Source organism: Penicillium manginii, assembly GCF_028828005.1.
Source record: "Penicillium manginii strain IBT 31320 chromosome Unknown utg000001l:1.0-3466041.0:1.0-3467806.0, whole genome shotgun sequence".
NCBI lineage: Eukaryota > Fungi > Ascomycota > Eurotiomycetes > Eurotiales > Aspergillaceae > Penicillium > Penicillium manginii.
Genome location: NW_026643102.1, coordinates 2,709,650 through 2,734,271, shown reverse-complemented (window position 1 = coordinate 2,734,271; position 24,622 = coordinate 2,709,650). Strand labels below are relative to the sequence as shown.

General features: G+C 49.9%; 8 protein-coding genes across 8 annotated transcripts; 3 read left to right on the top strand and 5 right to left on the bottom strand.

Annotated features, from left to right (window-relative positions):
- Positions 1-349: 349 nt before the first annotated feature.
- Positions 350-1,971, bottom strand: N7533_000991 (uncharacterized protein; the record flags this gene model as incomplete). Its single annotated transcript, XM_057097641.1, has 5 exons — positions 350-597; positions 624-690; positions 748-1,110; positions 1,177-1,768; positions 1,826-1,971. 5 exons carry the CDS (start codon positions 1,969-1,971, stop codon positions 350-352), a joined length of 1,416 nt encoding a protein of 471 aa, XP_056966134.1.
- Positions 1,972-3,841: 1,870 nt separating this feature from the next.
- N7533_000990 (phosphoribomutase PRM15) lies at positions 3,842-6,167 on the bottom strand (the record flags this gene model as incomplete). The annotated part of the gene is made up of 10 exons (XM_057097640.1): positions 3,842-4,008; positions 4,059-4,735; positions 4,788-5,077; positions 5,128-5,308; positions 5,364-5,373; positions 5,431-5,449; positions 5,532-5,851; positions 5,917-5,995; positions 6,057-6,101; positions 6,159-6,167. The coding sequence occupies 10 exons, from the start codon at positions 6,165-6,167 to the stop codon at positions 3,842-3,844; spliced, it is 1,797 nt and encodes a 598-aa protein (XP_056966133.1).
- Positions 6,168-6,505: 338 nt separating this feature from the next.
- N7533_000989 (fatty acid desaturase) lies at positions 6,506-8,250 on the top strand (the record flags this gene model as incomplete). Its single annotated transcript, XM_057097639.1, has 2 exons — positions 6,506-6,708; positions 6,774-8,250. The coding sequence occupies 2 exons, from the start codon at positions 6,506-6,508 to the stop codon at positions 8,248-8,250; spliced, it is 1,680 nt and encodes a 559-aa protein (XP_056966132.1).
- Positions 8,251-8,542: 292 nt separating this feature from the next.
- On the bottom strand, positions 8,543-10,619 carry N7533_000988 (ASCC2 family CUE domain-containing protein; the record flags this gene model as incomplete). Its single annotated transcript, XM_057097638.1, has 2 exons — positions 8,543-9,198; positions 9,260-10,619. The coding sequence occupies 2 exons, from the start codon at positions 10,617-10,619 to the stop codon at positions 8,543-8,545; spliced, it is 2,016 nt and encodes a 671-aa protein (XP_056966131.1).
- A 373-nt stretch (positions 10,620-10,992) lies between these two features.
- On the top strand, positions 10,993-11,633 carry S10a (40S ribosomal protein uS10; the record flags this gene model as incomplete). Its single annotated transcript, XM_057097637.1, has 3 exons — positions 10,993-11,034; positions 11,195-11,418; positions 11,549-11,633. 3 exons carry the CDS (start codon positions 10,993-10,995, stop codon positions 11,631-11,633), a joined length of 351 nt encoding a protein of 116 aa, XP_056966130.1.
- Positions 11,634-12,337: 704 nt separating this feature from the next.
- N7533_000986 (FG-nucleoporin nup42) lies at positions 12,338-14,451 on the bottom strand (the record flags this gene model as incomplete). Its single annotated transcript, XM_057097636.1, has 4 exons — positions 12,338-13,877; positions 13,931-14,163; positions 14,257-14,342; positions 14,406-14,451. 4 exons carry the CDS (start codon positions 14,449-14,451, stop codon positions 12,338-12,340), a joined length of 1,905 nt encoding a protein of 634 aa, XP_056966129.1.
- Positions 14,452-15,285: 834 nt separating this feature from the next.
- N7533_000985 (ELYS family protein) lies at positions 15,286-16,361 on the bottom strand (the record flags this gene model as incomplete). Its single annotated transcript, XM_057097635.1, has 3 exons — positions 15,286-15,825; positions 15,888-16,117; positions 16,208-16,361. 3 exons carry the CDS (start codon positions 16,359-16,361, stop codon positions 15,286-15,288), a joined length of 924 nt encoding a protein of 307 aa, XP_056966128.1.
- A 323-nt stretch (positions 16,362-16,684) lies between these two features.
- On the top strand, positions 16,685-21,243 carry smc4 (condensin subunit SMC4; the record flags this gene model as incomplete). Its single annotated transcript, XM_057097634.1, has 3 exons — positions 16,685-20,203; positions 20,258-21,010; positions 21,070-21,243. The coding sequence occupies 3 exons, from the start codon at positions 16,685-16,687 to the stop codon at positions 21,241-21,243; spliced, it is 4,446 nt and encodes a 1,481-aa protein (XP_056966127.1).
- Between the last annotated feature and the right edge of the window lie 3,379 nt (positions 21,244-24,622).

Here is a 24,622-nt window from a genome sequence, read left to right as displayed (position 1 = left end):
GCCGGTCATCGGCAATTCCAAGTAAACTGTACCCCACTTCAATGGAATGTTTATCTACTCAGTACTAGTATTTGATTAGGAAACTGGAGCACAGAAGCTCTGAAGATGGCAACTGTTAACGAGAAGCCCCCACTGAAAATAATCAAATCCATGATAAATGAAACTTGAGTATAATGTTGACTGTAGAACTGTTAACTTGAAGTTGTTGGCTTCAAGTTCCAAGTTGATCACAAGAAAATACTTCCAAGGTTGATTCGGAAACGTCTTTGATTCTTTACTAGTATGTGTTATTCTCCCTCCAGAGCTTTCAATCGTTCCAACATGTTCTATATACTAAGTATACATGGTTCTATAGCACTCCAGAAGCCGCCCGGTTGGCTCGTCGCCACATCTCCTTGCGACGCTCATGTCCAGAGTCAAAATCGTCTTTCCACCGCTGATCAAATACCGGTAAACGCCGCCCAGGCAATCCCTCACCTGGCTCGCCCGCAAGAAGTCGCAGGTCTTCAAAATATTCCTTGAAATCCGGATTGACCACCGCAAAGGCGGGCCCATCACCCTTCAGCGCAATGCGCTCCGTCTCCCATTTCTCTTGCTCTGCTTTTGGGGTAGTGTCGCCTTGCCGGCGAGAACGCGGGCAGCAGCGACTGCTTGCCATTCGAAGACTTTGAATGTTAATCCCGCACCGACCTGGAGGGAAAATTAGTATTCTGTTCATATTATGGGGTATATTGGGATAAACCATACCGCTCCGACGAACGCCAGACTTGGATCGTGGCGGTAGAAGACGTGCTGGTAAAGATCAGGCACTCGATTATTCCGCGTAGGAACGTGTGGTAGGAACGGGAGAGTCCATGTGAATCCGGTTCCGAAGAGGATATTGTCCACGTCGGACTCGGAGGAACCGTCTTCGAAGTAAACAGTTCGGCTTTCGGCATTGATTTGAGAGATCGGTGCTCGTCGCTGGATCTTGGGATGTTTGAAAGCATCATCTCCAAAGAATACGTTGTATCGACCGCGAACGACGGCGTGAATGGGTGATTGTGCTGTATCGATGAGGCTGACCGCTGTGTCTGCGGCCGATACTGACGCACCGACTGTAATGACTTTCTGTTGGGATATCAGCATTGGGTACTCTTATACACGTTCAATAGGAGGGAAATGATATAGTAGTACCTTTCCCTGGTATTTTTCTGGACCTCTGTAGTGCTTCGTGTGTTCGACACTGCCGGGATATTTTGTTGAGAATTCTTCCAGCCCTGGAATGGTAGGAATATACGGCACTGCATAATGACCAGATGCCACGACGACGGCATCAAACTGCTCCGTCCACCAATAATCAGATGGGGTACCATCATGCAGTTCCCTTCGGCGAATAGTGAGGATCCATTTTTGGGTACTGGGCTCCTTTACCGCTTGCTCGACGGTGGTGTTGTATTGAACCAAGCCGTGGTGGCCCTTTGTAGTAAACAGGTCCTCAACATACCCCCGAATCACCGAGTGGTGACGGAACGGGGTTTGAGGGCCATGACGATCAATAGACCACTGTGATCGAATAGTTGGAATAGGTTCCTGGGAATACGACATGACACCTGCGTCCACATTCGTTTCAAGTCCAGGATAGACAGGCGAGTCCGTGAAGCGATCTTGAGAGCTTGCCGGTGTTCGACAAGGTAAGCTGCTGGGAATATCCAGTGGCGCATCGGCTGTACGCGCAGCTAATCCTTCGAAATCAACCACTCGTGGTGGTGGCTCATCTCTTGAAACCCTGTGAAGGTGATTAGCAGTAGTTTTGAATCGAGATACATTTGCGATGGTCACAAACCAACATCCACCCGCTTTTTCCTGGCGTTCAAAGACACGGATGGTGTGAAATGCCTTCTCCTGCGCCAGGGCATCTACTGCAATGGCGCCCGAGGGGCCGGCACCGATTACAGCAACGCTCCTGGAAGCAGTATCCTTAGTAGACATGATGTGAATAGCGCTGTTGTCACAAGGGTTGGTATATATGGAACAAGATATCAAGTTAAATTCGATGTCCGTATTTTTTCGACGTGGCTGGAACTCTCTCGGCCGAGCTTTTTCTTCAGGATTGTTTGATCTGGGGAAGTTGGATTAGGTCCTGTCACGCCATCGGGCCTTTATTTGCGTAACGAGCAATCAATCTGGATGGAGGGAAACATAATCCACTTACCGAGAGCCCGTGAAGATTGCAAAAATCAGAAAGCAGCGCTTGAATTTATGCTGGGTATCCAAAATGAAATGCAACTGAAATTAGAAATTGAAAATGAAAATGCGAACCCCGGACTTCGCAATGCCGATTCAACTCGGCTTTAAAATTTCAACTTGACCCGCCCGATCGGCCGGTGCCGACGCGGCTCTCGGCAAGTGTAAGCCGCGAGACTAAATACTAGTAAGAACTTGGAACTACATACGATGTCGAAAGAATAGCATACGGGTAGTACTACTTGATTATGAAAATTAATATCATCATTGAATTAGAAATTTCCAGTCTTGGTATGAATTTATGAATGGAAACCCCTCGATAACTTCTCAAACCACATGGTCTACTCCCCCCACACCACACAGGCAAAGGTGGGCCCCAGACCCGGTGGCAAGTCACATCGGCCCGATGCACAGGCACCGATTGATGCCCATAACACTCGTAACGGGAATCATGATGTCGTTTGGCGGTATCACTCGCTTTATGGTTCTCAGGCTCCTGTGGAGGGTCGATGTTGACAGAACACCTCCCAGAATGAGGATAAGGGGCTTTCAACGGTTCAAAGCAGGCGTGGGTGGTATTCTTGTCATGGCCGCATGTATGACTTGGTCTATGGTTTTGCGAAACGCAGGTGTGTTTCGGAGTTGAATGTCGCCCCTTTGTAGTGCTGTGACATGCGTGGTTGTGTAGGTGGACTTGTACGCCCGAGCAATGTGGCTGTTTTTCTAGATGCGAAAATCGATGGAAGTCGCAGGGTGGAGAAGATTTACTTGCATTCACGTTGATATAGTTATTCCCATGCTGTAAGGTCTCTTCTGGGGCTGGAGTAGGTTCCCGAGGGTGTTTTTTGGGGAATCCTTCAACACAGCATTGGTGACAGTGAGGGCTGGTTGGCATGTGGGCCTCGGGGATGGATTGCATTGTTGCGCTGCTTCGACATCTCAATTTATTACAGACCATTGTATTGGGTCTACATTGTACATACGGATTTTGCAGCCCGGTATGGCTTGAGTGGGCACATCTACAAGTGCAACTCGCTTTGGTTTGAGCTTCTTGGCCGTGGCAGGACCTTTTCATTTCCGAATTTGCTTGATAAGTCTGAGTCAGCACATTGGCGTGCGAGCATTGGTCTAGAGTATCTCGTTGCCGTCGCAGGTTGTGTTGGCATAATCCAGAAGAAAGCTCATGCGGTGTAGTCTGTTGACAATGCGTTTGGTAGATCATGTTCAAGATATAAGCAGTGGTAACTGCAGTTTCTCTGGGTGCTGTCTTTCCTGAGTAGACTTCAGTCCTACTTCGTGCTCATCTACTGTCGGGGGATTCACTGATTATAAGATTTGGCTAGTACTATAGTACTAATAGATAATATGCCTGACCACCTCAATCCCGTGTGACATCAACTGCAGTTTGCCTTTTACAACCCCGACCTAGCAATCCCCGGTCGAGTTTAGTCTTGGGTGCTCAAGGGAGTATAGTATCAGAGCCATTGTAGTTTCGGCGGCATTTCGCAGCTCAAAGTTACATCCTGTAAGTGTTTGCTCGGAAAATTTATGGAATATGACACGAACAAAACATTATGACTCAGGGTGAAACAACGTTTGAAATTGGATTGGACGATTATTGGTGATCCAGCTCTAAAACATGCCCGGAAGAGGTGGGAATCTGCTTGCTGCACGTCATCGAAGGGGTGTAGCGTTGGACCCATTCCTCTTGGATAGTCGTGAAAGCATCACAGACCGCTTTCGTTGCATCATCAAGCGAGTCTCCATTGCTCTCAATGTAGACTAGGCGTAAATTAGCATTTAAAATTCACAAACATTTGCAAGATCCTCACATTTGACCTTGGGTTCCGTTCCCGAGCCACGGAATGTGAAGCGCACTCCACGATCCAACCACAGCGTAAGCATTTGACTTGTCGGATCTTCGGGCAGATCCGGCTTATTGTTAGGAGATGCAGAATCATAACCTTCAGTTAGATCTCTCCATCGCATCACCTTGAAATTTCCAAATTTCTTGTCGGCGAGGAAAGAGCCACTTCGAATACCCTGGAACAATTTGATGGTGAGTTCCGGGTTTGGAGACCGGAAATAATTGTTCATTGTTTCATGGTGACCGTGCGTTGTGAAGATTTGCTGCAGCTTATCATAAATTGTTAATCCTTGATCTCTCCATTTGGCCTCTGCGGCGAGGAAGACTGCAGCTGCTGTGATGCCATCCTTATCATAGCAAACAGAAGGAAACATGTAACCAAGGGCTTCTTCGTAAGCAAAGGGGACGGTTTGACCGTCCTTCTCCACATCCCGAGCAACATTCGCCATCCATTTGAACCCGGTCAACGTCTCTTTGAACTGGCATCCTTTGGCGGCCGCCATGCGACCAAGCATGCTACTTGACACCGTCGTTGTCAAAACTGTTGTTTTGGATAAATCTGTAGTCGTATCCAAGGATTCGAAGACATGAGAGGCTAGGAGAACGCCAACGTGGTTTCCTGTAAAGAGGAACCATTTGCCACTTGGTATGGTTAGATCTAATTCTAACTTCCAGGTCTTGAGCAAACACTTACTTGACCTTTTCTGCAACAGCAAATCGGTCTGCATCGGGGTCATTAGCAATAATCAAACTTTTCCCTTCTTTGTCTGCCGTCTCCATAGCGAGATCTAGAGCCCCTGCCTCTTCGGGGTTTGGGAACTTGACGGTTGGGAAATCAGGATCGGGCTTCTCCTGCGCAGGAACGGACACGAAGTCTTGGATTCCCAATGATTGGCACACTGTTGGTAGGACTAGGCCACCGACTCCGTGAAGAGGTGTGTAAACAAATGGTCGTGGGGATTTCCACTCCGAGACAGTTGATTTCTGAATGATACATTAGCCGAGCCACTTTCTTGGGTCTTATTACTACTGACAGCATATTCCTCAACCTGTTTGACGTAGTGAGGAAGTAGTTCCCGATATGAATTGTCATGCAAGTACTGGCTAGGACGCTGGTCTTCCCAAGCAGTTGGCCAAGGCTCCAGGTTTTCGAGAATTGACTGTGCAATTTCTCCATCTTCGGGTCTGTTGATCTGAGCACCATTGCTTGAGTATCTAAGGGTATTTCATCAGCATTGCACACGAAATGGAATCGCATGGGATATCATACACCTTGTAGCCTATGTATAATCAGTCAAATGTTAAATTAACATCAAATCAAAATGAGAGAAACGCACCATTATCTTGAGGGGGGTTCTACTCCGTGTAGGCTCGTGCGTTAACTAGCGGATTCCCGTATACTCCGAATATCCGGAAGGATGTAGAAGGATCAACCTACATGACTAGCTGTGACCATAATACCAGCCGCGGCTTTGAAATGATTCACACCAAAGGGAACCAAAGGAGTAGGCACTTCCTGTTCGAAGAACCAGACTGGGATTTGCAAGGCAATAAAAGCGTTGGCTGCGAGGACGGCAAACCGATCTGAGTTATGGCGCGCATCGTGACCAATGACCACGCCCTGTGATGCGATCTCTGGACGTTGAGTCTTTATGAATTTGGCCAGGCCCTGCGATGCTTGAATGACGGTCAACGAGTTCATACAGGCAAATCCAGCGGCCATGCGGCCCCGCAGACCGGCTGTGCCGAATTCGATACCTGCTCGTCCATTAGTTAGATATACATCACACTAAACGGCCTCAGGAATGATCTGATCCACATACGATTTCTGAGACGCAATTCGAGCTCCGTCTCAGCCCCGTCATCTCGGAATTGCTCTATTTCCGAGCGCGTCTTGGGATCCTATAGTAGATATATCCGGATGAGATCGGGCCACGACAGCATGAGGCAGACTTCATTTTACCTGGTCCCACTGTAGCCATGTTTGAACCAACGACGTGAGAGAATCCTTGCATAGGGTTAGACATCAGCCACGCCACCAGAAACAATCAGGGGTTTATCAAACCTGGGACATCATGCCACCTTGAATTCTTTAGGAATGGATCGATGTTCCAATGAAAATGGAGGTGAATGTAAAGGGAAGTAGAGTGAAAGTGGACTGTGGACTGTGGAAGTGGAAAGTGGAAGGCACCGAGGCCGATCGGCCCCGCCTCGCACCTTCCCTGTGGATCACTCCGCCCCTGCCGTTGCGACACACTCTCTGTTTTTGCTGCTGCTTCTGCCTTCACCTCTCTCTCTTTCTTCTACTCCTCTTCCACTCCCTCCTACCGACCTCTTCTACCCCGAGGACATGTTCCCATAATTGATATCATCAATCCTTCCGGAGACCTTGCCTTCTCCGTACCTTCGACCATGGAGAAAGCCGCCGAGCGACCGTCCCGCAAGGACACTGTGTTGAGCCGCCGCTATATCGAGGGCTTGATAGCCGATGGGAAACATGTTATTATCTTCGAGGGTCGTGTCCTGAAGGTAGACGCCTTTCTCAAGTTTCACCCTGGTGGAGAGAAACCAATCAAGCACATGGTGGGCAGAGATGCCACAGATGAGATCAATGCGTAGGTCTCAACACAGGAAAGTTTGAGCCATGCTTTAGCTGACCACGGAACCCCCATCGACTTAGGCTACACTCCAGAGAAGCTCGCGAACGTATGCTCTCGTTTCAAATCGGTCGAATCCAAGGGCCCTGGATCAACTTCCTACCTGTCATCCAGGGTGGCAAGTTCCGTGTTTACACAGAAGAGACCTGCTCCAGCGAGGAGGATCTGCCCAGTCAAGATACCTCCAGCCAGGAGGGATCATTACCGCCCTCTCCGATATTCGACGCCGTCGACGCCAAATCCGTGATCCGTCGCAAACGTTCCTCGCCCGGCACCGATACCTCCGCGTCCACTCCGCCGAACGAAGAATCACACTCCAAGTTCGGCTTTCTGGACGCTCGAACCCGCGATGAAATCGCCCTAGATACCTCAAAATATCCCTCGCTGGATTTCGCGTGTCAGGAAAACATCAAGCAAAAATACCGTGCGCTAAACCAGCGCATGCTGGATGAGGGCATGTTCGATTGCAACTATTGGGCCTACTTTGTTGAGTGCTGCCGGTACACACTCTTTGCCGGGCTGGCCTATACGTTTCTGCGCATGGGCTGGTGGGGGACGTCCGCGTTCTGGCTTGGGTGTGTCTGGCATCAGCTTGTGTTTACAGCTCATGATGCCGGCCACATGGGAATCACTCACAATTTCCACTTCGATACCGTCATCGGTATCATAATTGCAGACTTCATTGGAGGGCTGAGCCTAGGATGGTGGAAGCGCAGCCATAATGTACATCACATTGTGACTAACGAACCCGAGCATGACCCTGATATTCAGCACATCCCGTTCTTTGGTGTTTCGCATCGCTTTTTCAACAGCTTGTGGAGTACTTACTACGATCGTGAAATGACCTTCGATGTCCCATCTCAGTTTCTTCTCAAAGTACAACATTATACCTACTACCCAATTATGATGCTTGCTCGCTTTAATCTCACCCGTCTGAGTTGGGAGTACTTGCTCAAAGGTCAAGCACCCCGAAAAGGCCCCGCGTGGTGGCACGTTTATCTTGAGTTTGCTGGCCAGGCGTTCTTCTGGTACTGGTACGGTTACGTTGTGCTTTACAAAACTATCCCCGACTGGAGCAGCCGTCTGCTCTTCCTCTTGGTGTCCCACGTCATCCCTTCCCCCTTACATGTCCAAATCACACTCTCGCATTTCGCCATGTCCACTGCCGACCTCGGGATCCACGAATCTTTCCCCCAGAAAATGTTGCGCACCACTATGGATGTCGATTGTGCCCCTTGGTTAGACTTTTTCCACGGTGGTCTGCAATTCCAGGCTATCCACCACCTTTACCCTCGCATGCCACGTCATAATCTCCGTCAGGCCCAGAAGTATATACTGGAATTCTGCCGTGAAACCGAGATTCCATACGCTATCTTCACGTTCTACGACGGCAACAAGGAGGTCATTAGCCGACTCGGCGACGTGGCTAAGCAGCTTCGCATCATGGAAGAGTGTCGAAAGTCGATTGCGGAGGAGGGCATCTTTTCCCATCATCACTGATTACAGCGTGTTTTGAATCCTCTTCTATAACCTATACCGCATGCTGGACATACGAACGAGTCTCCTTGGTTTTTTAGATAGCAATTTTGTGCCCCATCTGACTATCTCCCCACTATCTTGGTAGTAATGACGAATGAAAAACACTCTTTTTTTAAATCTATTGTTCTGATCTCATGAATATATAGTCTACCTAGGTATGGTTATCAACAAGGGCTGGGACAATAAAAATCAAACAAAAGTTTAAACATGCTCATCATATCTTCATGCTCCCCTTCAATATTTCAACTGTCTATCAACCAGGCAAACCACCCCCACGGGCAATCTTCTTCGCCCTCTGCTGTCGCCGATTATGATTCGCCCGACTGGCCTTGTTCTGCTCTTTCCTCTGATGCGCCGCAGGTGAACTCGAATCTCCTGCTCCTCCGGCCGCTGCTCCTCCACTTCCACCTCTACCCCTACCACGCCCCCGGCCAAATCCCCGACCACCCCGACCTCCACCTCTCCCTCGACCCGCCGACCCCTCCGCCTCCGTAGAATCATCATCACTACCAGCCTGCGGTCTCCGATACGAGGTCGACTGAAGCTCAGGTTGATTCAAAGCCCCGCCATCAGAACCACCCGCTTCAACAGCGACCCGATCCGCAAACCTAGCCATCCGCTTCGGATCCCGCGCCAACATCACCGCCCACCCCTCAACGGCTTCATCAGTCATATTCGTCTCGCGCTTCAGCGAGGCGCGAGGCTGTGAACGACGGGTTGCAGCGTCACGGCCGAAGAGAGCCGGGTTGGCCTTGTAGGCGCGGTAGAGAATCATGTCGAGCTGGTCATCTGCCAGGCGCTTTGTTACGGCGTCGGCGTCGGAGGTACTTGTTGCCGCTGCGTCGATGGTCCCGCCTACGTCTCCGACATCGTAGGTGTCGTCTCGCTCGTCATCGTCTGAGTCGAAGGCTGCGAGGGCGGAAAGAATCGCGGCTTTATTGGTGGTGTGCTGGCTTCTATCTGCGAGGACGGTGTCGGCTGTTTGGTCTTGGTCTGCGCGGCCGAAGTGGATTTTGCCCTTGGATTTGTCGGAGATGTCTAGGGAGGCTATGTCGATATCTGAGTCGAAGATGTTTTTGCGGGTTGGGATGGGGTCTCAGGGGTGGGGTTGGGTGTGGTGCGAGGTTGTCGTGTTGGTTTTGATGTTCGTTTGTGGAGTGTGGTTGGGGAAGTTGTTCGGTTTTGTCGAGGAGTTGGAGTTCGGTGGGGAGTGAGTCGTCGAGGAGGTGGGCGACGACTGTCTCTGGGTTGTCGTTGTAGACGTCTAAGAGTCGGACGACGAAGGCGGAGCCGAGGTCTGGGAATAGATCTTGCACTTGTGAGACTAGGGACATCTTGTGTGCGTGGATCTCTTCTGGTATTTGGGGGCCTGAAGAAGGTTGTTTGCCCTTTTCGGTCTTTCTGCGTCTTTGATATCGGTTGTGGAGAAACTTGGTCTCTGTTTGATAGGCGCGCAGGCTGGTGAGTAGGTCTTGGCCCCGTTTTTGGGGATGGACCAGGAGGAAGTTCTCTAGTCGTTGGAGTAAATCTGAACTGCAAACGAGATCTGAGAGAAGGGTTGCTTCCTTCTTCATTTTCGGGGTTCCCACGCCGGCGCTGGCTTTGAGGCTGAAGAGTTGGTCCAGGAGTAGGGATAAGTTGGGCGATGGCTCTTTGAGTAAAGATACCATGCCGACATAGATGTTGGCCGTGAGTATCTTGTGGGTATCACCCCGTGATGATTGTTTCTGGTATGTCTCTGTCATTATGTCGAGATAATCAGATCCCGCCATAAGGATCTGGCCACATGGTGGCAAGACTGAAGCCAGGATAGTCAAGCATCGAAGCTCCGCAAAAGTAATAGCTCCATGAGGGGATACACCTGATGAAAGATTCTTGATGATCAGGGCCTTTGCTTGCTCCATGCTGGATGATATCTTATCTCCATGCCGATCCCATGTAATTGATAGAGTTGTCTTCAATACACTGCTTGACGGATAGCAGCAACATAGATTTCCGAGAAATTGCCAGCTGATGAGAAGCTCTGGTGGACTTTCAAGGCCAAGGATGTATCGCCTTGTAGCCAGAAAACATAATTTTCTCAAGGTTCGACCTTTGGGACCATGTTGTAGACCGGGGGACCCTGCTGCAGCCTGCTGATAGAAACTATTCAGGAAGGATACTCCGGAAATGTCATCGCTGGCTGCATCTGAAAATTTGTTGTCTGGTGTATTCAATCTGATCTCCAGGAGGGTAATCCATGCATCCAGAACAGTTTCCCAGTCATTTGATGGGATACTGCTCTGAACTGCGGGGAGAGGCACTGAGGCCATCCCCGGGAAGTTTGCCATGATTGGGTGATTGATGAGTCGGGGTTTCAGCGATTGAGATTCTGGAACAGAAAAAAGACAATAGCTAAACAGCAGACCGCCACAAACGCCAGAATTAGCAGGATATCAACACTCCACACTGCTGATGCTGTCACTGAAAGTAACCCGCATCGGGACCCCGAATGCTGACTCATCAGGCACTCGCATAGAAAGTCGTCAGGCATCAATATTACCCTATCCGGACTAGCGGCAGATAACCGAACACCATCGCACGATTCCTTTTTCGCTTCGCCCCACACAGAACATTTTCCACAGCAATCATCACTTTACCGAGCCGTGCAGTTCAGGTCTTGATTGGCATTCGCCTTAAACAACAGCAAAACATAAACTCAAGATGTCTTTCCAGAAGAACGAGAAGGATTTCGGCGAGGGCCCCGTACGTTGCAACCCCATCTCCAACACTGCGCATTCATCGCTGCGAATTGTGAATGTTCGCCGGCGCAATTGCGAGTACCTCGCTGGCGCTGGTGCAGATGCGCAATGCGAAACATTGGCAATTGAATCAATTTGAATTGAAGACTAATACATCCCTATAGAAGGTCCACAAGATCCGCATCACCCTGACCTCCCGCAAGGTTGCCTCCCTCGAGAAGGTCTGCCAGGAGCTCATCGACCGTGCCCGCTCCAAGTCCCTCCAGGTCAAGGGCCCCGTCCGTCTTCCCACCAAGACCCTGAACATCTCCACCCGCAAGACCCCCAACGGTGAGGGTTCCAAGACCTGGGACAAGTACGAGATGCGCATCCACAAGCGTCTCATCGAGTGAGTGCCACCAACCTCCCCCGCCTGCTATTGAGCATGTCAACCAGCCCCCGTCGAGTCCGTGAGGCGGGGTATGGAGACATGCCGGGCATGGAAGAAGCGCAAATTACTGACTATTTTCTCCCTTCAGCCTTCTCGCCCCCACCGAGACTGTTAAGCAGATCATCATCAACATCGAGGCCGGTGTTGAGGTTGAGGTCACCATTGCCGCTTAAATTAATTAGCTCCGCAATGGGTCAGGGAGGGTCTTGGGCTGGTCCCTGTTGATACTGGTCGTTATGTTATGCTGGTGTTGTCAGGAGCTGGCCGTTTACTTCTGAGCCTTTGAGCTATCTGGGATTTTTGGTAGATACCCGTCTTGTACCTGAATAAAAAAAATGGAAACATCTTGAGAAATCATTACTTTCTTGTATCGCCCCGGACCTTTTAATTCTATCCCGCCTCCAAGTTTACTTGGAGTGCACATATCTGGGAAGTATTATGGGACAATATAGTCGTCCTGACTGCACTATTTTGATAACAGCACGAAATTCTGCCAGGATAAATGTAGTATCTTATCTGTAGTTGCTATTGTGAACCCTCGCCGCTGCCTGCCCACTACCTAGTACCTACTAGGTACCTACTAACACGATGTTGTCTTAGATACTCGCATATATCCGGGTCTTCGAAGGTTGTAGAAGAAAAAAATGAATGAATTCGTTTCATCAAAGCGCTATGTATATCTGATTCCGTGACGCCTTTTTCCTTGTGAGGATTTGTCCCTGTCCTGATTTCAAATACAAACATGTATAAAACATGGAATGGCCCTGTGGATTGTGCTTGAATGTCCTGCGAGGCAAAACACTTGCAAGTCCCCACCGCCGCCGCCGACTTTTGCGCACAAAACAAGCCCAGCACTAACCATGGGCAAAATAACGACCTAAAAGTCAAAACTGACTGCGTCTTTCTTCGGGGGTATGACCGGAATCACCCCGTCTTTGAAGAACCCATTCTGGGCGAAAAAGGCGTACATCTCTTCAATCTCCGGCGTGATTTGTTCCGGGGTACTCAATGCATCACGGAGACCAGCGTCGTCAGGCGGCCCGTCTGGAAACATGACTCGTACGAGAGTCTTGTTATCTTGGGGGTGTAGATAGGCGGGGCGGACTGTACCATCCTCGACCTTGACCGGCCGCACTGGGCGGCCTTTCCACATCGTGAGAAACTTGGAAGTAGGGTCTCGTCTGGTCTCGCCCTGAAGAGGTGGAAAGGGGTCCAAGCCGGTTGTGTTATCGATCTTGATGGCTGCGCGCGGCCCGGCAACAGGCTGTGCAACAGGCACGCCTTGGGGAGCCGCGGATTGGCCAAAGGGCGAGGGATTTGGTTGGGTGGAAGCGGTTCCACCGAAGGGATTTGAAGCTGCAGATGAGGCCAAGCCAAATGGTGATGCTTGCTGCTGTTGTGGTTGGCCGAAGGGTGACGAATTTGGTTGGGAAGGCTGACCGAATGCTGTCGCAGGCGCAGGGGCAGACGGTTGGCCAAATGGTGAAGCCTGTGGTTGTGAAGGCTGGCCAAAGGGTGCAGGAGCTTGTGCTTGTTGACCTGAAGGCTGCCCGAAACCTCCTGTAGATTGGTTCTGTCCAACCTGCGTGAAGGGAGATGTGGTCGAAGGGGCGCCAAATGGTGCCGCTGGGGCTGGGGCTGATGCTGGAGCTGAAGGCTGACCGAATGCAGTTCCACCAAAAGCAGATGTACCAGACTGTGAAAATCCTGACTGGCCAAAAGATGGCTTTCCAAGCCCTGATTGTGCCCCCAGCCCGGAGGGTTGGCCGAAGGCAGAACTAGAGCCTAGGGAAGAAGGTTGTCCGAATGCAGAGGATTGTGATGGTTGTCCAAATGGAGACGACTGTCCTAGGGTTGAAGGCGCACCGAAAGCTGATGCCTGTCCACTAGGTTGAGATGGCTGTCCGAGGGTAGAAGGCGCACCAAAGGCTGATGTCTGTCCAGCAGGTTGAGATGGCTGACCGAACGCAGGCTGGCCGAATGCTGAGGTCGATGGTTGAGAGGGTTGGCCAAAAGCATTGGTCGCCTGTGCAGGGGCTGCCGGTTGGCCAAATGCAGAACCTTGATTTGAGTCTGGACCCGTTTTGCCCTCGACGATGTCAATACGATTGGGATGCTCATTGGCACCGCTGACGATGTAGTTAACTGCTCCGTCGAGGTCGTTCAACGCAGCATCCATTTGCTGTGTGGACTCATTCCATAGCGCTTCGGCTTCCTGGACGGCCTGGTTGAGGTTCCCAGCAGCAACTGCCTCATAGTGGCGGAGACGCATCTCCTCCATGCTCTGCTCACGCTGAGCACCGCCAAACAATTGACGGGGCACATCGCGCTGAGGTGCATACGCCGAGAAGATCCATTCTGGGCGTCCCTTTCCGGCTGTCAAGTCGAGTTTGATGTCACTTGCATTGACTCCAAAGCTGCCATTTTATTAGTGAGACGATCGAATGAAGCTTCGGGTACAAATACATACTTTTGGGCCTGCTGGCCTGGTCGTGAGGCTTGATCTAGGCGAGTTGTAAGTGACACGTTAGTCGACGATTCGCCCCAAGCAGGTGGAGGCGGTTTCTTTGGCAGAATGACAATTGGTGAGATGGAAATAGGCATAACGTCCTCGTTTGAGAGACGGGAGAGTAGGAATAGATGAAAGCAGATATGAGAGGAGGAGCAAATAAGAGAGAAAGAATTGGAGGTGAAGGTGAAAGCCTAGAGGTAATGCCTAGAGGTTGTTTTGACCCGACCTCATCCCACGGTAGGGTATATCTTCCAATTGTAGAAACTGAGAGAATTCACACTTACTTCCTGAAGTTCCAAAGCCTCCAGCAGCGAGAGCACCGAACCGATTCCCACTAGTCGTGGTGTTGGTATTTCCAGGGTGCTCGAACCTACATCGATCTAGAACATGGTTAGTCCCGGTCCTCGAGCTCGACTGGTGGATTTTTGCATACCTCCAAACTTGCAGCGACCTTGCTGGTAAAAGTTACAGATTGTCATCGTGCCCACGGTCTAGGCCGACGCCCCGTGGCCAGCTTGTGGTGAATGTTGGTTTGATATAGAGCCCCTGCGTAGCTGATTCGCTGGTTCGGGTGAGTTGTTTGTGTTTCCGGGTTTGAATCCCAGACCAATTTCCTCGTTCTATGTTCTCGGACGAGTATATTCTGCGGTGGAAATAGCAGCCTGGGGTTTGAGACGCGTTGAAATGAAAATGAGGCTGTTTTTCCGAACTGCGCATGCGCATCTCTTATCGCCTTATCGCCTTGGCCGCCCGCCTCCTCCCTGTCGGAGGCTCGCACCAGCCTCGGACTACTACAAGCATTACTCCCAGTTGTGGCTCGGATTATTCGGCTGGTTTCAATGTTTACAGTTTAAGAGCTCCTGCGTTTGAAGTTACTACTACTAGTAACTTCAAGCTCCAAAGCCGAGGCTGCCCCAGGGTGGTTCAAGTTGTCAATACCACCTGGGCACTAGTAATCGTAGTAGCTTGGGAAATATATATTACTACCTACCTAGGTACTCAGCGAACCTCCAGGGCAAGTTCAAGTTGGAACACACCTGGGCACTGGCAGTCCCGAGAGCTACTAACTACTACTAGTACCTAGTACTTAGCACTACTAGTAATAGTAGGTGCGCACCCTGCCCAGGTGGGCAAGCCGAGTCTATCAAACACATACCTAGGTAGACAGAACAAAACATAACGCCTAGAGTATTCAAGTTCCATTCATGTTGTTAAAACATAGTACTATCAACAACCCAAACTCCGTGTCCAATTGCCAAGGCGAATTTGCCAACATAATAAATCATTTTGAACATTGCGCCACCGGTTGGGTATTATACGCCTCGCATACTTTCCCGAAGATCATCCCAGTTCAGTCCGTCCACCTTTTTACCACCCATTGATTCCAGCTCAGGCGCGAGTCCTCCCATTTGTCCAATCGCTAGGCGACGCATCATCACTGTATCTTTGGCTCCCGGTAGAGAGCTTGCCTTACCCCGTAACAACGTTCCCTCAAACCATTCTGCCTCATCGTGATCCAGGGGAAGCCCGACGAGCTCCATCGCACGCCGGCTTCGGTGTTGGCCGGCGGGGGTCTTAAGAACAAATTCAACCAGTTGGTCGAAAAACGCTTGACGGTGGAGATCGTCGTATCTGCGAGAAAAGTAGAAAGCCTCGGTCACATTAGATCGGCAAAGAGTCTCGAAGTAAGCGCGCCGGACCTTCTCAGTTGCTAAAGGGGGAGCAGCGGCAAGGTAGTAGGTGATTGCGAGATTATCGTCATGCTTCGGAATTTTAGAAAGGGTGAGGGCGTAAAGAATTTCGTCAGGGAAGGTGGGGATCAGGGAGGGCTCGGCGAGATATGAGATTGCGCCCTGGTAAATCGATGATTAGATTCAAGTGTGTACATCACTTGCCCTTGGATGAAAAGACATACCCTGAAATCTAGACGGTCCATATGCCAAAGACCTTCAATGAAAAGGCGGTATTTCTCTGGTAGATGGCACGAGCTCGCGAAATCCGCCGCAGCGCCCAGCGCATTGCGACAGTCTTTGAGAAGATAGTAAATCAAAGCTTGCTTGTGATGTATGTCGAGTTCAGAGGCCACAATGTGGTCTACAAGGGATCGGAGGTCTGCATTGGACTTGGGCGGATACACCTTGGTCACTATAGAGAAATAGATGCATGATTAGCCAAGGGACCATGAGAAGATGCAATTGGACCTGTTCTACACAGCAGAGCAGCGAAAGATTTTACCTCCTTTGATACCGAGTAATCCGAGTAGGCGATCCGCAAAGAGCTGACCCTCAAGGGAGCGGCGATTGGAGATAATCTGGTCGACGGTCTTCGAATCGTAGGAGTACTTCTTGTTGAAGTTGAAGATGTGGTCGAATTTCTCCCACTGCGCCATGGTGGGCAGATAGAGCAGACGACAGGAGTTAGAATTGGCTCTCAATAATCAAGTATTCCCGACAGAGTTGACAGGACCACAAATCACGACGATAGACAAATCATCCGAGCTAAGGTCATCGCATGGAGGGGATCCACAGTTGGATGGGAAGGCGGTGAAGCGGAGGTGCAGCTTGTGTTGTGGCAGATTGGCGCGCTATACCCTTTCTGGCGCAAAATAAACACGGATAGCGATCCCCTCTCTCCCTCACCTTTCTCCATCCACCACATCCACATCCACACCCCCCTCGCCGCCCATGACGCAGGTGCCCCAACTGATTTGAAATGGCTTCTATCGCAAAGGGCCGGCCGTCGCGCCGTTCCGCTCCTCGTAGGAGCTATGTGGTCGAAGAAACCTCTGAATCCGAGGACCCCGGAAACGTGACACCTACACCGTCTACCCACGACAACGTCGATGATGAGAGCGAAGAGGATGAGGCGGATTATACGCCTGTCCCCAACCAAGCTAAGCGCGCATCCCGTTCGAAGAGAATGACATTAGACCCTGTAACCCCATCCACCGTGAAACCGACGCGCAAGCCCCGACAGTCAATCGCATCAGTCGCATCGGAATCGGAAGCTTCCCAAGCCGAGGAAACCGACGAGAACGACGAAAACAACGATAACAACGAAAACGAGGAAAGCGAGGAAAACGACGAGAATGATGAAGGAACCAGTATGGTTTCTATAGTCGCCGATCCCGATTCCCCCTCCAACCAGGCAGCTTTGAAGAGGAAAAGTATCGAGCCTGCTGATCTCGATCCTGGATCGCCTTCCAATGCAGCAGCATTAAAAAGACAAAGTATGTCTTCCCGCAAGAGTCGTGGCTCAATTACTCCCAAACCGGCGAAGGGCTCACTCCCTACTCCAGAGCCGTCTGAATCACCCGAGTCTGAAACACGCGCTCAACGAGAGAACATCGCTCCCCTCGCCGATATAACCGAATCCGCCGTGAACCAGTCCTCACCGTCGAAACCCACCGAAGAACCGCAATCCCAGGTGTCGTATATCAATCCGAACTCGACTGTGCTGGAGAAACCCATGGATATAGTCATGAAGTCCAGGAATATGACAGCCCCGGCACCCGCAGAACCCGAAGAAGTGAAGCCTCGCATGATCATCCAAAACCTGATTCTGAACAATTTCAAGAGTTACGCAGGAAAGCAAGTTGTTGGTCCATTTCACGCATCTTTCTCCTCGGTGGTTGGGCCCAACGGATCTGGCAAGTCGAACGTCATCGATTCATTGCTGTTTGTTTTTGGTTTTCGTGCTAGCAAGATGCGACAAGGCAAGATCTCAGCGCTCATCCACAATTCCGCTCAATATCCCGACCTTCCATTCTGTGAGGTTGAGGTGCATTTTGAGGAGGTTCTCGACCTTCCCGATGGCACCCAAGAAACCATCCCCGATTCTCACCTGATCGTATCGCGTCGGGCGTTCCGAAACAACAGCAGCAAGTACTACATGAACAAGAAGGAGACAAATTTCACCACTGTCACCACCTTTCTTCGTGGTCGCGGAATTGACCTTGACCACAAGCGATTCTTGATTCTGCAGGGCGAGGTCGAGTCAATCGCCCAAATGAAAGCCAAGGCCGCCAATGAGCATGACGAAGGTCTTCTCGAATACCTAGAAGATATTATCGGAACCTCCAAGTACAAAACTCCTATCGACGAGGCGGCAACTGAGCTGGAATCTTTCAACGATGTATGTGCCGAGAAGAATAATCGAGTTCAACACGTCCAGAAAGAGAAGACCGCGCTTGAGGACAAGAAGAACCAGGCCGTCGCCTACATCGGCGAAGAAAATGAGCTGTCTCAGAAACAGTCAGCGCTTTATCAAATTTATATTGACGAATGCGCCGATAATGTTCGTGTCACCGAGGAAGCAATCCTACAAATGCAAGAGCTCTTGAACATGGAGCTGGAGAAACATGAAGGCAACGAATCTGGTATCAAGGAACTCGAGAAAGCCTACAAGCGTGCTTCGCGCGAGTGGGAGGCCATGGAGAAGGAATCACAAGTGCTCATGAAGGAGATGGCCAAGTACGACAAGGAGACTGTCAAGTTTGACGAGAAGAAGAAGTTTCTGGTCAATAAGCAGAAGAAGCTGGAAAAGACCATGCAGACCAGTCGCCTCGCTGCATCTGAATGCCAAAGTCTGTTCGAGAAGTTCTCCGATGACATTGAGAGAAAATCTGGCGAGACCACTCAGCTTGAACAGGAGATGCACGACGAGGAGGAGGAATTGAACGCCATCCGTGAAAGTCTCAAAGGTAAAACCCAGGGCCTTTCGGACGAGATCGCCGCTAAGCAGAAGTCTCTGGAGCCTTGGAATGAGAAGATTAACAAGAAGCAATCCGCTGTTGCCGTTGCCCAGAGCGAGCTTGATATTCTTCGTGAGCGGAGCAATGCTGGGGCTGTCCTGTTAGAAGAGGCGCGGGGAAAGATCGGTACCATCGAAGAGACTCTGCAATCGAAACAAACCGACCTTGAGGAACGACAAGCTCAAAAGGAGACACTGGAAGGCGAGGTCCAGAAGCTCCAGCATGACTTGAAGAAGTACGTTGCTCGTGAGCCTGAGGTCCGCGCCCATGTTTCCAGCGCCCGACAAAAGGCCGACGAAGCGCGAGTCAGCCTCCAGAACACACAGAACCAGGGTAGTGTGTTGACAGGCCTAATGCGACTGAAGGAGTCTGGTCGTATTGATGGGTTCCATGGCCGTCTTGGAAACCTAGGAACTATCGATGAGAAGTACGACGTTGCGATTTCTACTGCTTGCCCAGCTCTTAATAATATGGTGGTGGAGACCGTGGAGGTTGGTCAACAGTGCATTGATTATCTTCGCAAGAACAACCTTGGCCGAGCCAACTTCATTCTTCTCGACCGGCTGCCACGTCGCGACATGTCAACCATCTACACCCCGGAGAGTGTGCCACGTCTCTTTGATCTTGTCAAGCCGAAAGACCCCATATTCGCACCAGCCTTCTACAGCGTTATGCAAAACACGCTCGTGGCCAAGGATCTTGAGCAGGCGAACCGCATTGCTTATGGTGCGCGCCGATGGCGAGTAGTGACGCTGGATGGCCAGCTGATTGATGTTTCTGGTACGATGAGCGGTGGTGGTACTCGCGCTGCACGAGGCGCCATGTCATCTAAGCAAGTCGCGGATACAACCAAGGATCAGGTTAACCGGCTCGAGTCAGATCTCGAGGAGCTGGAAAAGAAGTTCCAGCACTTCCAGGAGAAGCAGCGAAACATTGAATCCCAGATGCGTGAGAAGTCCGATGAGATCCCACGCGTTCAGACCAAGATTCAAAAGATCATGATGGAAATCGACAGCGCCAAACGCAGTCTTGCTGATGCCCAGCGTCGTGTCAAAGAGCTGAGTGCAGAGCACAAGCCATCCAAGGCTGATGAGTCTCAAGCTGCTAACCTCGAGGAGCAAATCGAGGCTCTCAATGATGAGATCGAAGGCCTCAACAATGAGAAGAGCGGCATCGAGGAGGAGATTCAAAGTTTGCAAAGCAAAATCATGGAAGTTGGAGGTGTTCGCTTGCGTGGACAGAAGGCCAAGGTCGATGGCCTGAAGGAGCAGATCAACATGTTGACCGAGGAAATTTCCAACGCCGAGGTGCAGAAGTCTAAGAACGAGAAGCTCATCGCCAAGCACTCCAAGGCCCGTGATGGCTCGGAGAAGGAACTTGAGCAAATCTCGGCGGATCTGGAAAGCCTCGAGGCAGATGTCGAGAATCAAGCCAACGATGCCTCTGGCTGGAGGCAAAAAGCCGACGAGGCTCAAGAGGCAAGCTAGGCTCAATGAGATTCGGGCACAAACAGCGCTAACTTTTTTTTTTAGGCTCTCGAGACCAAGAAGGGTGAACTTAAGGCTCTCAAACAGGAACTCGACGAGAAGGTGGCTGAGCTAAACGAGTCTCGCGCTACCGAGATCGAAATGCGGAACAAGCTCGACGAGAACCAAAAGGCCCTCGGAGAAAACCAAAAGCGCAGTCGCTATTGGGAGGAGAAGCTTTCAAAGCTTTCATTACAAAATGTCAGCGATCTGGGCGAGGAAAAAGAAGCAATGGAGCTTCAGACCTTTACCAAGGATGAGCTCGATTCGATGAACAAGGAGTCCCTCAAGGCTGTCATCGCCGCCTTGGAAGAGAAGGTGCAGAATGCTTCAGTCGATCTATCTGTGATCGAAGAATACCGTCGCCGTACGGCTGAGCATGAAGCGCGGTCTGCGGATCTGGCTACTGCCCTGACTTCTCGCGATAGCGCCAAGTCTCGCCTGGATAGTCTTCGCTCAGCCCGTCTCAATGGATTTATGGAAGGATTTGGTATCATCTCTCTCCGCCTTAAGGAGATGTACCAGATGATTACGATGGGTGGTAATGCCGAACTCGAATTGGTCGACTCACTGGACCCCTTCTCCGAGGGTATCTTGTTCTCAGTCATGCCTCCGAAGAAGAGCTGGAAGAATATCGGTAACTTGTCTGGTGGTGAGAAGACACTGTCCAGTTTGGCGCTGGTCTTTGCTCTGCATCATTATAAGCCGACACCGCTCTACGTCATGGACGAGATTGACGCCGCATTGGATTTCCGAAACGTGAGTTCCCACCCTCCCGCTAAAATTTAAGATACGCTCGGTACTAACTCGCATATTAGGTCTCAATTGTTGCATCATATATCAAGGAGCGGACGAAGAATGCACAATTTATTGTCATTTCTTTGCGAAACAATATGTTCGAGCTTGCCTCGCGTCTTGTCGGTGTTTACAAGGTCAACCACATGACCAAGAGTGTGACGATCGAGAACAGAGATTATATCGAAGGTCGGTGATGATTGAGGATGATACCTGCATGATTTCCTTTCTGCATCCATGGATATAGGAACCTGGCTGGATAGGGGTGCCTTTTACTGTTTTTGATGATATCATGGGTCCGGAGTCTTGGATTTGAATACATTTCTTCCATATCATTTTCGATTTCCCTTGTAAACCTCGAGTAGAGCTTGGTCGCATGCTGGTAGTACGACGACGTTGAACTTGAAAGACCATGGATTAATTCGAGTTACATGGGACTCTACATCATCTAGTATATCCAAAAATAAATCCTGGAATATTGAAGTGTCGAAAGCGAATCCCCAGGTTCCCGAGGTCCTTCCAAGGCTGATGACCTCAGAACTTGAAGACTTCGAATCGTGCCCAGGTGAATTTTGAGAACACCCCGTTAGTAGTAGGATATGGATTGCGAGTAACTACTAGAATATTGCATCATTCATGCCATAGAAAATGTCGCTGTAGTTCCTCGAAATCGGCCTGATTCTCCCCGGTCAATGAAAAGCCCTCACCATGAAAGAGCGAGTACATGGCATGAGGATCATCCGAAAACTCAACAGGCAATGTTACTGGAACGAAATCACCTTCCACTGTCCCGCTAGTATAGCTCCCCATAACCTCATCGTATTGAGAAACTCCCCCCTTGATAAAAATCAGCCTCCGCTGAGGACGTCCTTGCATTTGCAATCGCCATATTGTTCGATGCGGCTTGAGACGCTGATGGGTTTTCGGTGTCGACCCCGGAAACACAAATTCCTTGCATGAAGGAGGGCAAGCGTTCATGCAGAGATTGTAACTGATCTCTTCGTGCACCTGCGGCATGATTTTGGCGCCCCGCCAGATAATCGAGAAGCTGTAGGCCTTCTCTGATGCCGGGACTTGAAGTGAGAAAGGGGAAATTGCTGGAGTCGCCGGGATCTGGAGAACTGATTATGGCTGCTAGGAGCAGAACGAACGAGGAAGAAAAAATGGCATCGAGATCAAAGAATCCAAATACAGCTATCAATGATTAGCTCCTAGATACCAGGGTAGCTGTTGGCTGGAAAGTCACGAACAGATAATCTTTTCATCGTTTAAAATTATCATGTGTTTCAAATTATTGCGCGCGGCATCTATGCATATACGGGCAAGTTGCTGCAATGCACTGCTGCTTTCAGCAAAGGTTGTCTCGCGATCGAGTATCAACTTGGTGAGATGGAGAAGAACGGGTCGCAGAGTGAGGATGATTGCCTTGTGTAGAAAATTTAGCTTTTTGAAATCTGCATTGCCAGGAATCACATAGATTGAAAGTTCCAAGGTACCTGATAGAGCATTGTAAACAGCGATATGCTTGTGCGTATCCCTAGCTTTGATGGGTCACGATTTGATTTGATGGGGCGTGAGGGGTTCTGAGGAATTTCTTTGGCGATTTCGGTGAGTGAAGACATGATATCTTGCACATTATTGCAAAATGTGTCCTCGGAACAAGACTCATTGCTGTAAAGGACTATATGACGACATTTTAGCTGCTGCGATAATTAGTAATAGTGTCTGAAGTTAGGTCTAACCAGAGTATATTCTGCTTTGAATTTGCACAATCTCAATATTCAACAGAATAGCCCACGGCGCAGAGAATCCCGGTGAAGCAGTCGGGAGAGGAGAAGCGATCATTTTGTCGTCGAGACTCAATGGACACCCCGTGGCTATCGTAAGCCGTTTATCGTGCATTTGGACTGTCCACCAAATACGGTTGACATGCGTTGCTTGCGACGGATGTAACTGCTCCAGGGTAGTTTTTCGATTGAGTTTATGCAACAAAGCCAGCCGAAAAGCAAGTCCAATCTATAAGATATAAGCTTAGATGATGATCTGGAGGGGTACTTCGCTTTCACACATGAGTAGCTGCGTCATCTTTGCAGTCGATATTTTGGTAATACACTGCTATCAGTGCCAAAATCTCAATTCCGGCGACACCATGGGCTCTGATTTCACTGATACCGGGAAGTAATCTGAGAACTTCATTGAATAGGGCAAAACCCGGGGGCTCACTTGTCCCGTCTAAGTCCCCACGTAGTAGTTTTCCAATCGCAAACACAAGAAGGATGTGGAGATACCAAATACTGGTTCTCTGACCATCATCAAAATTACTTCTGTAAAATATCATGAGCTGATCCGAGAGCTCCCGCTCATCGAAGTAATGCTGGGTACCGCAAAGGTAGAGTAGAACCGTATCTAGAAGTTGATATGCTTCTTCTACCGAGGGTAGACGTAATTTAGCACATGGCCCGTTCTCTTGGTTTTGGCGCAACCGGAGAGGAGTGCGTTGTTGTGGAAATAGGCCGCCGCCATTGGGATTGTGGCGTGGTGCTTGTTCTTTGGGTGTAAGTGAAATTTGTGAAGAATGACTAGTCCGTTGCTCAAGAAGATCCTGTATTCGGTTCCCAAAGTTTTGACTTGAGCTAAGGGCGAAATGGGTTTCGATTTCTGAACAGGACAATTAGAAATGGAAAGACGGAGATTAGTAGCATGGAACAAACGCTGGGCAGATCTGTCAGTTCCTGAGGTCATATTTGGTGTATATGGTGCCGCAGATGTTCTTGTCTGTGGATTTACTGGCGTGGCGAAGAGTTGCCCTGAATTCACATCTGCTATTTCGGTAGGGTCTGATATGGCCGCGGAGCTCTGTATCTGAGCACGACTGCCATCTTCGGCCCCTGAAGTCGATGAGCACGAAACATAATTTTGAAAAGAGTTGTAGAAGAAGCGCTGACCTTCTGATGAGTGGGTACGAGGTTCGTACAGAGCCAGACGTGACTGAAGCTCCCGGACCTTCCTACATATCACATATCAGAGACACCGGAAGCTATATCCTGGCCTTATGGAGCAACATACGCCTCAGTAAAAAGGCGCCTATCATCGGATCCCGGGAAGGAACATTGAAGGTCTCGGCGAGTACAATAAAGACATGGATATTGACCAGAACACTTGACCTTCTTTTTTCTGCAAGTGTTGCACCTGCGATAAAAAGATCAATTTACTAGAATCTGGTGGACAGAGCGGATAAAACGTACGCGGATACAATCTTTGGTTTCTCTTTAGGCATTGTTAGCGCAGACGAAGACTCCGCACTTGGGCAGGATATTCGGATATTCCTCCACGCAGCGTACGAGACGCGAGTTATGCAGCGCGTCATCCATCTTCGGATTGCAGATACACGTGATCCACCCGCCCAATTATTGCACCGAGGAGTTCTAGTGTGTTTGATTAGTGATATTTTATAATTTCAAATTTAAATCAATTTTTGAGGTTTATATCAAAGTTCGAAGGTATCTCAGTCCTCACAATGTTATATAAGTACGTTTATCAGGCCGAGAAGTGACTATCTTCAGGCTTGCGTTACTT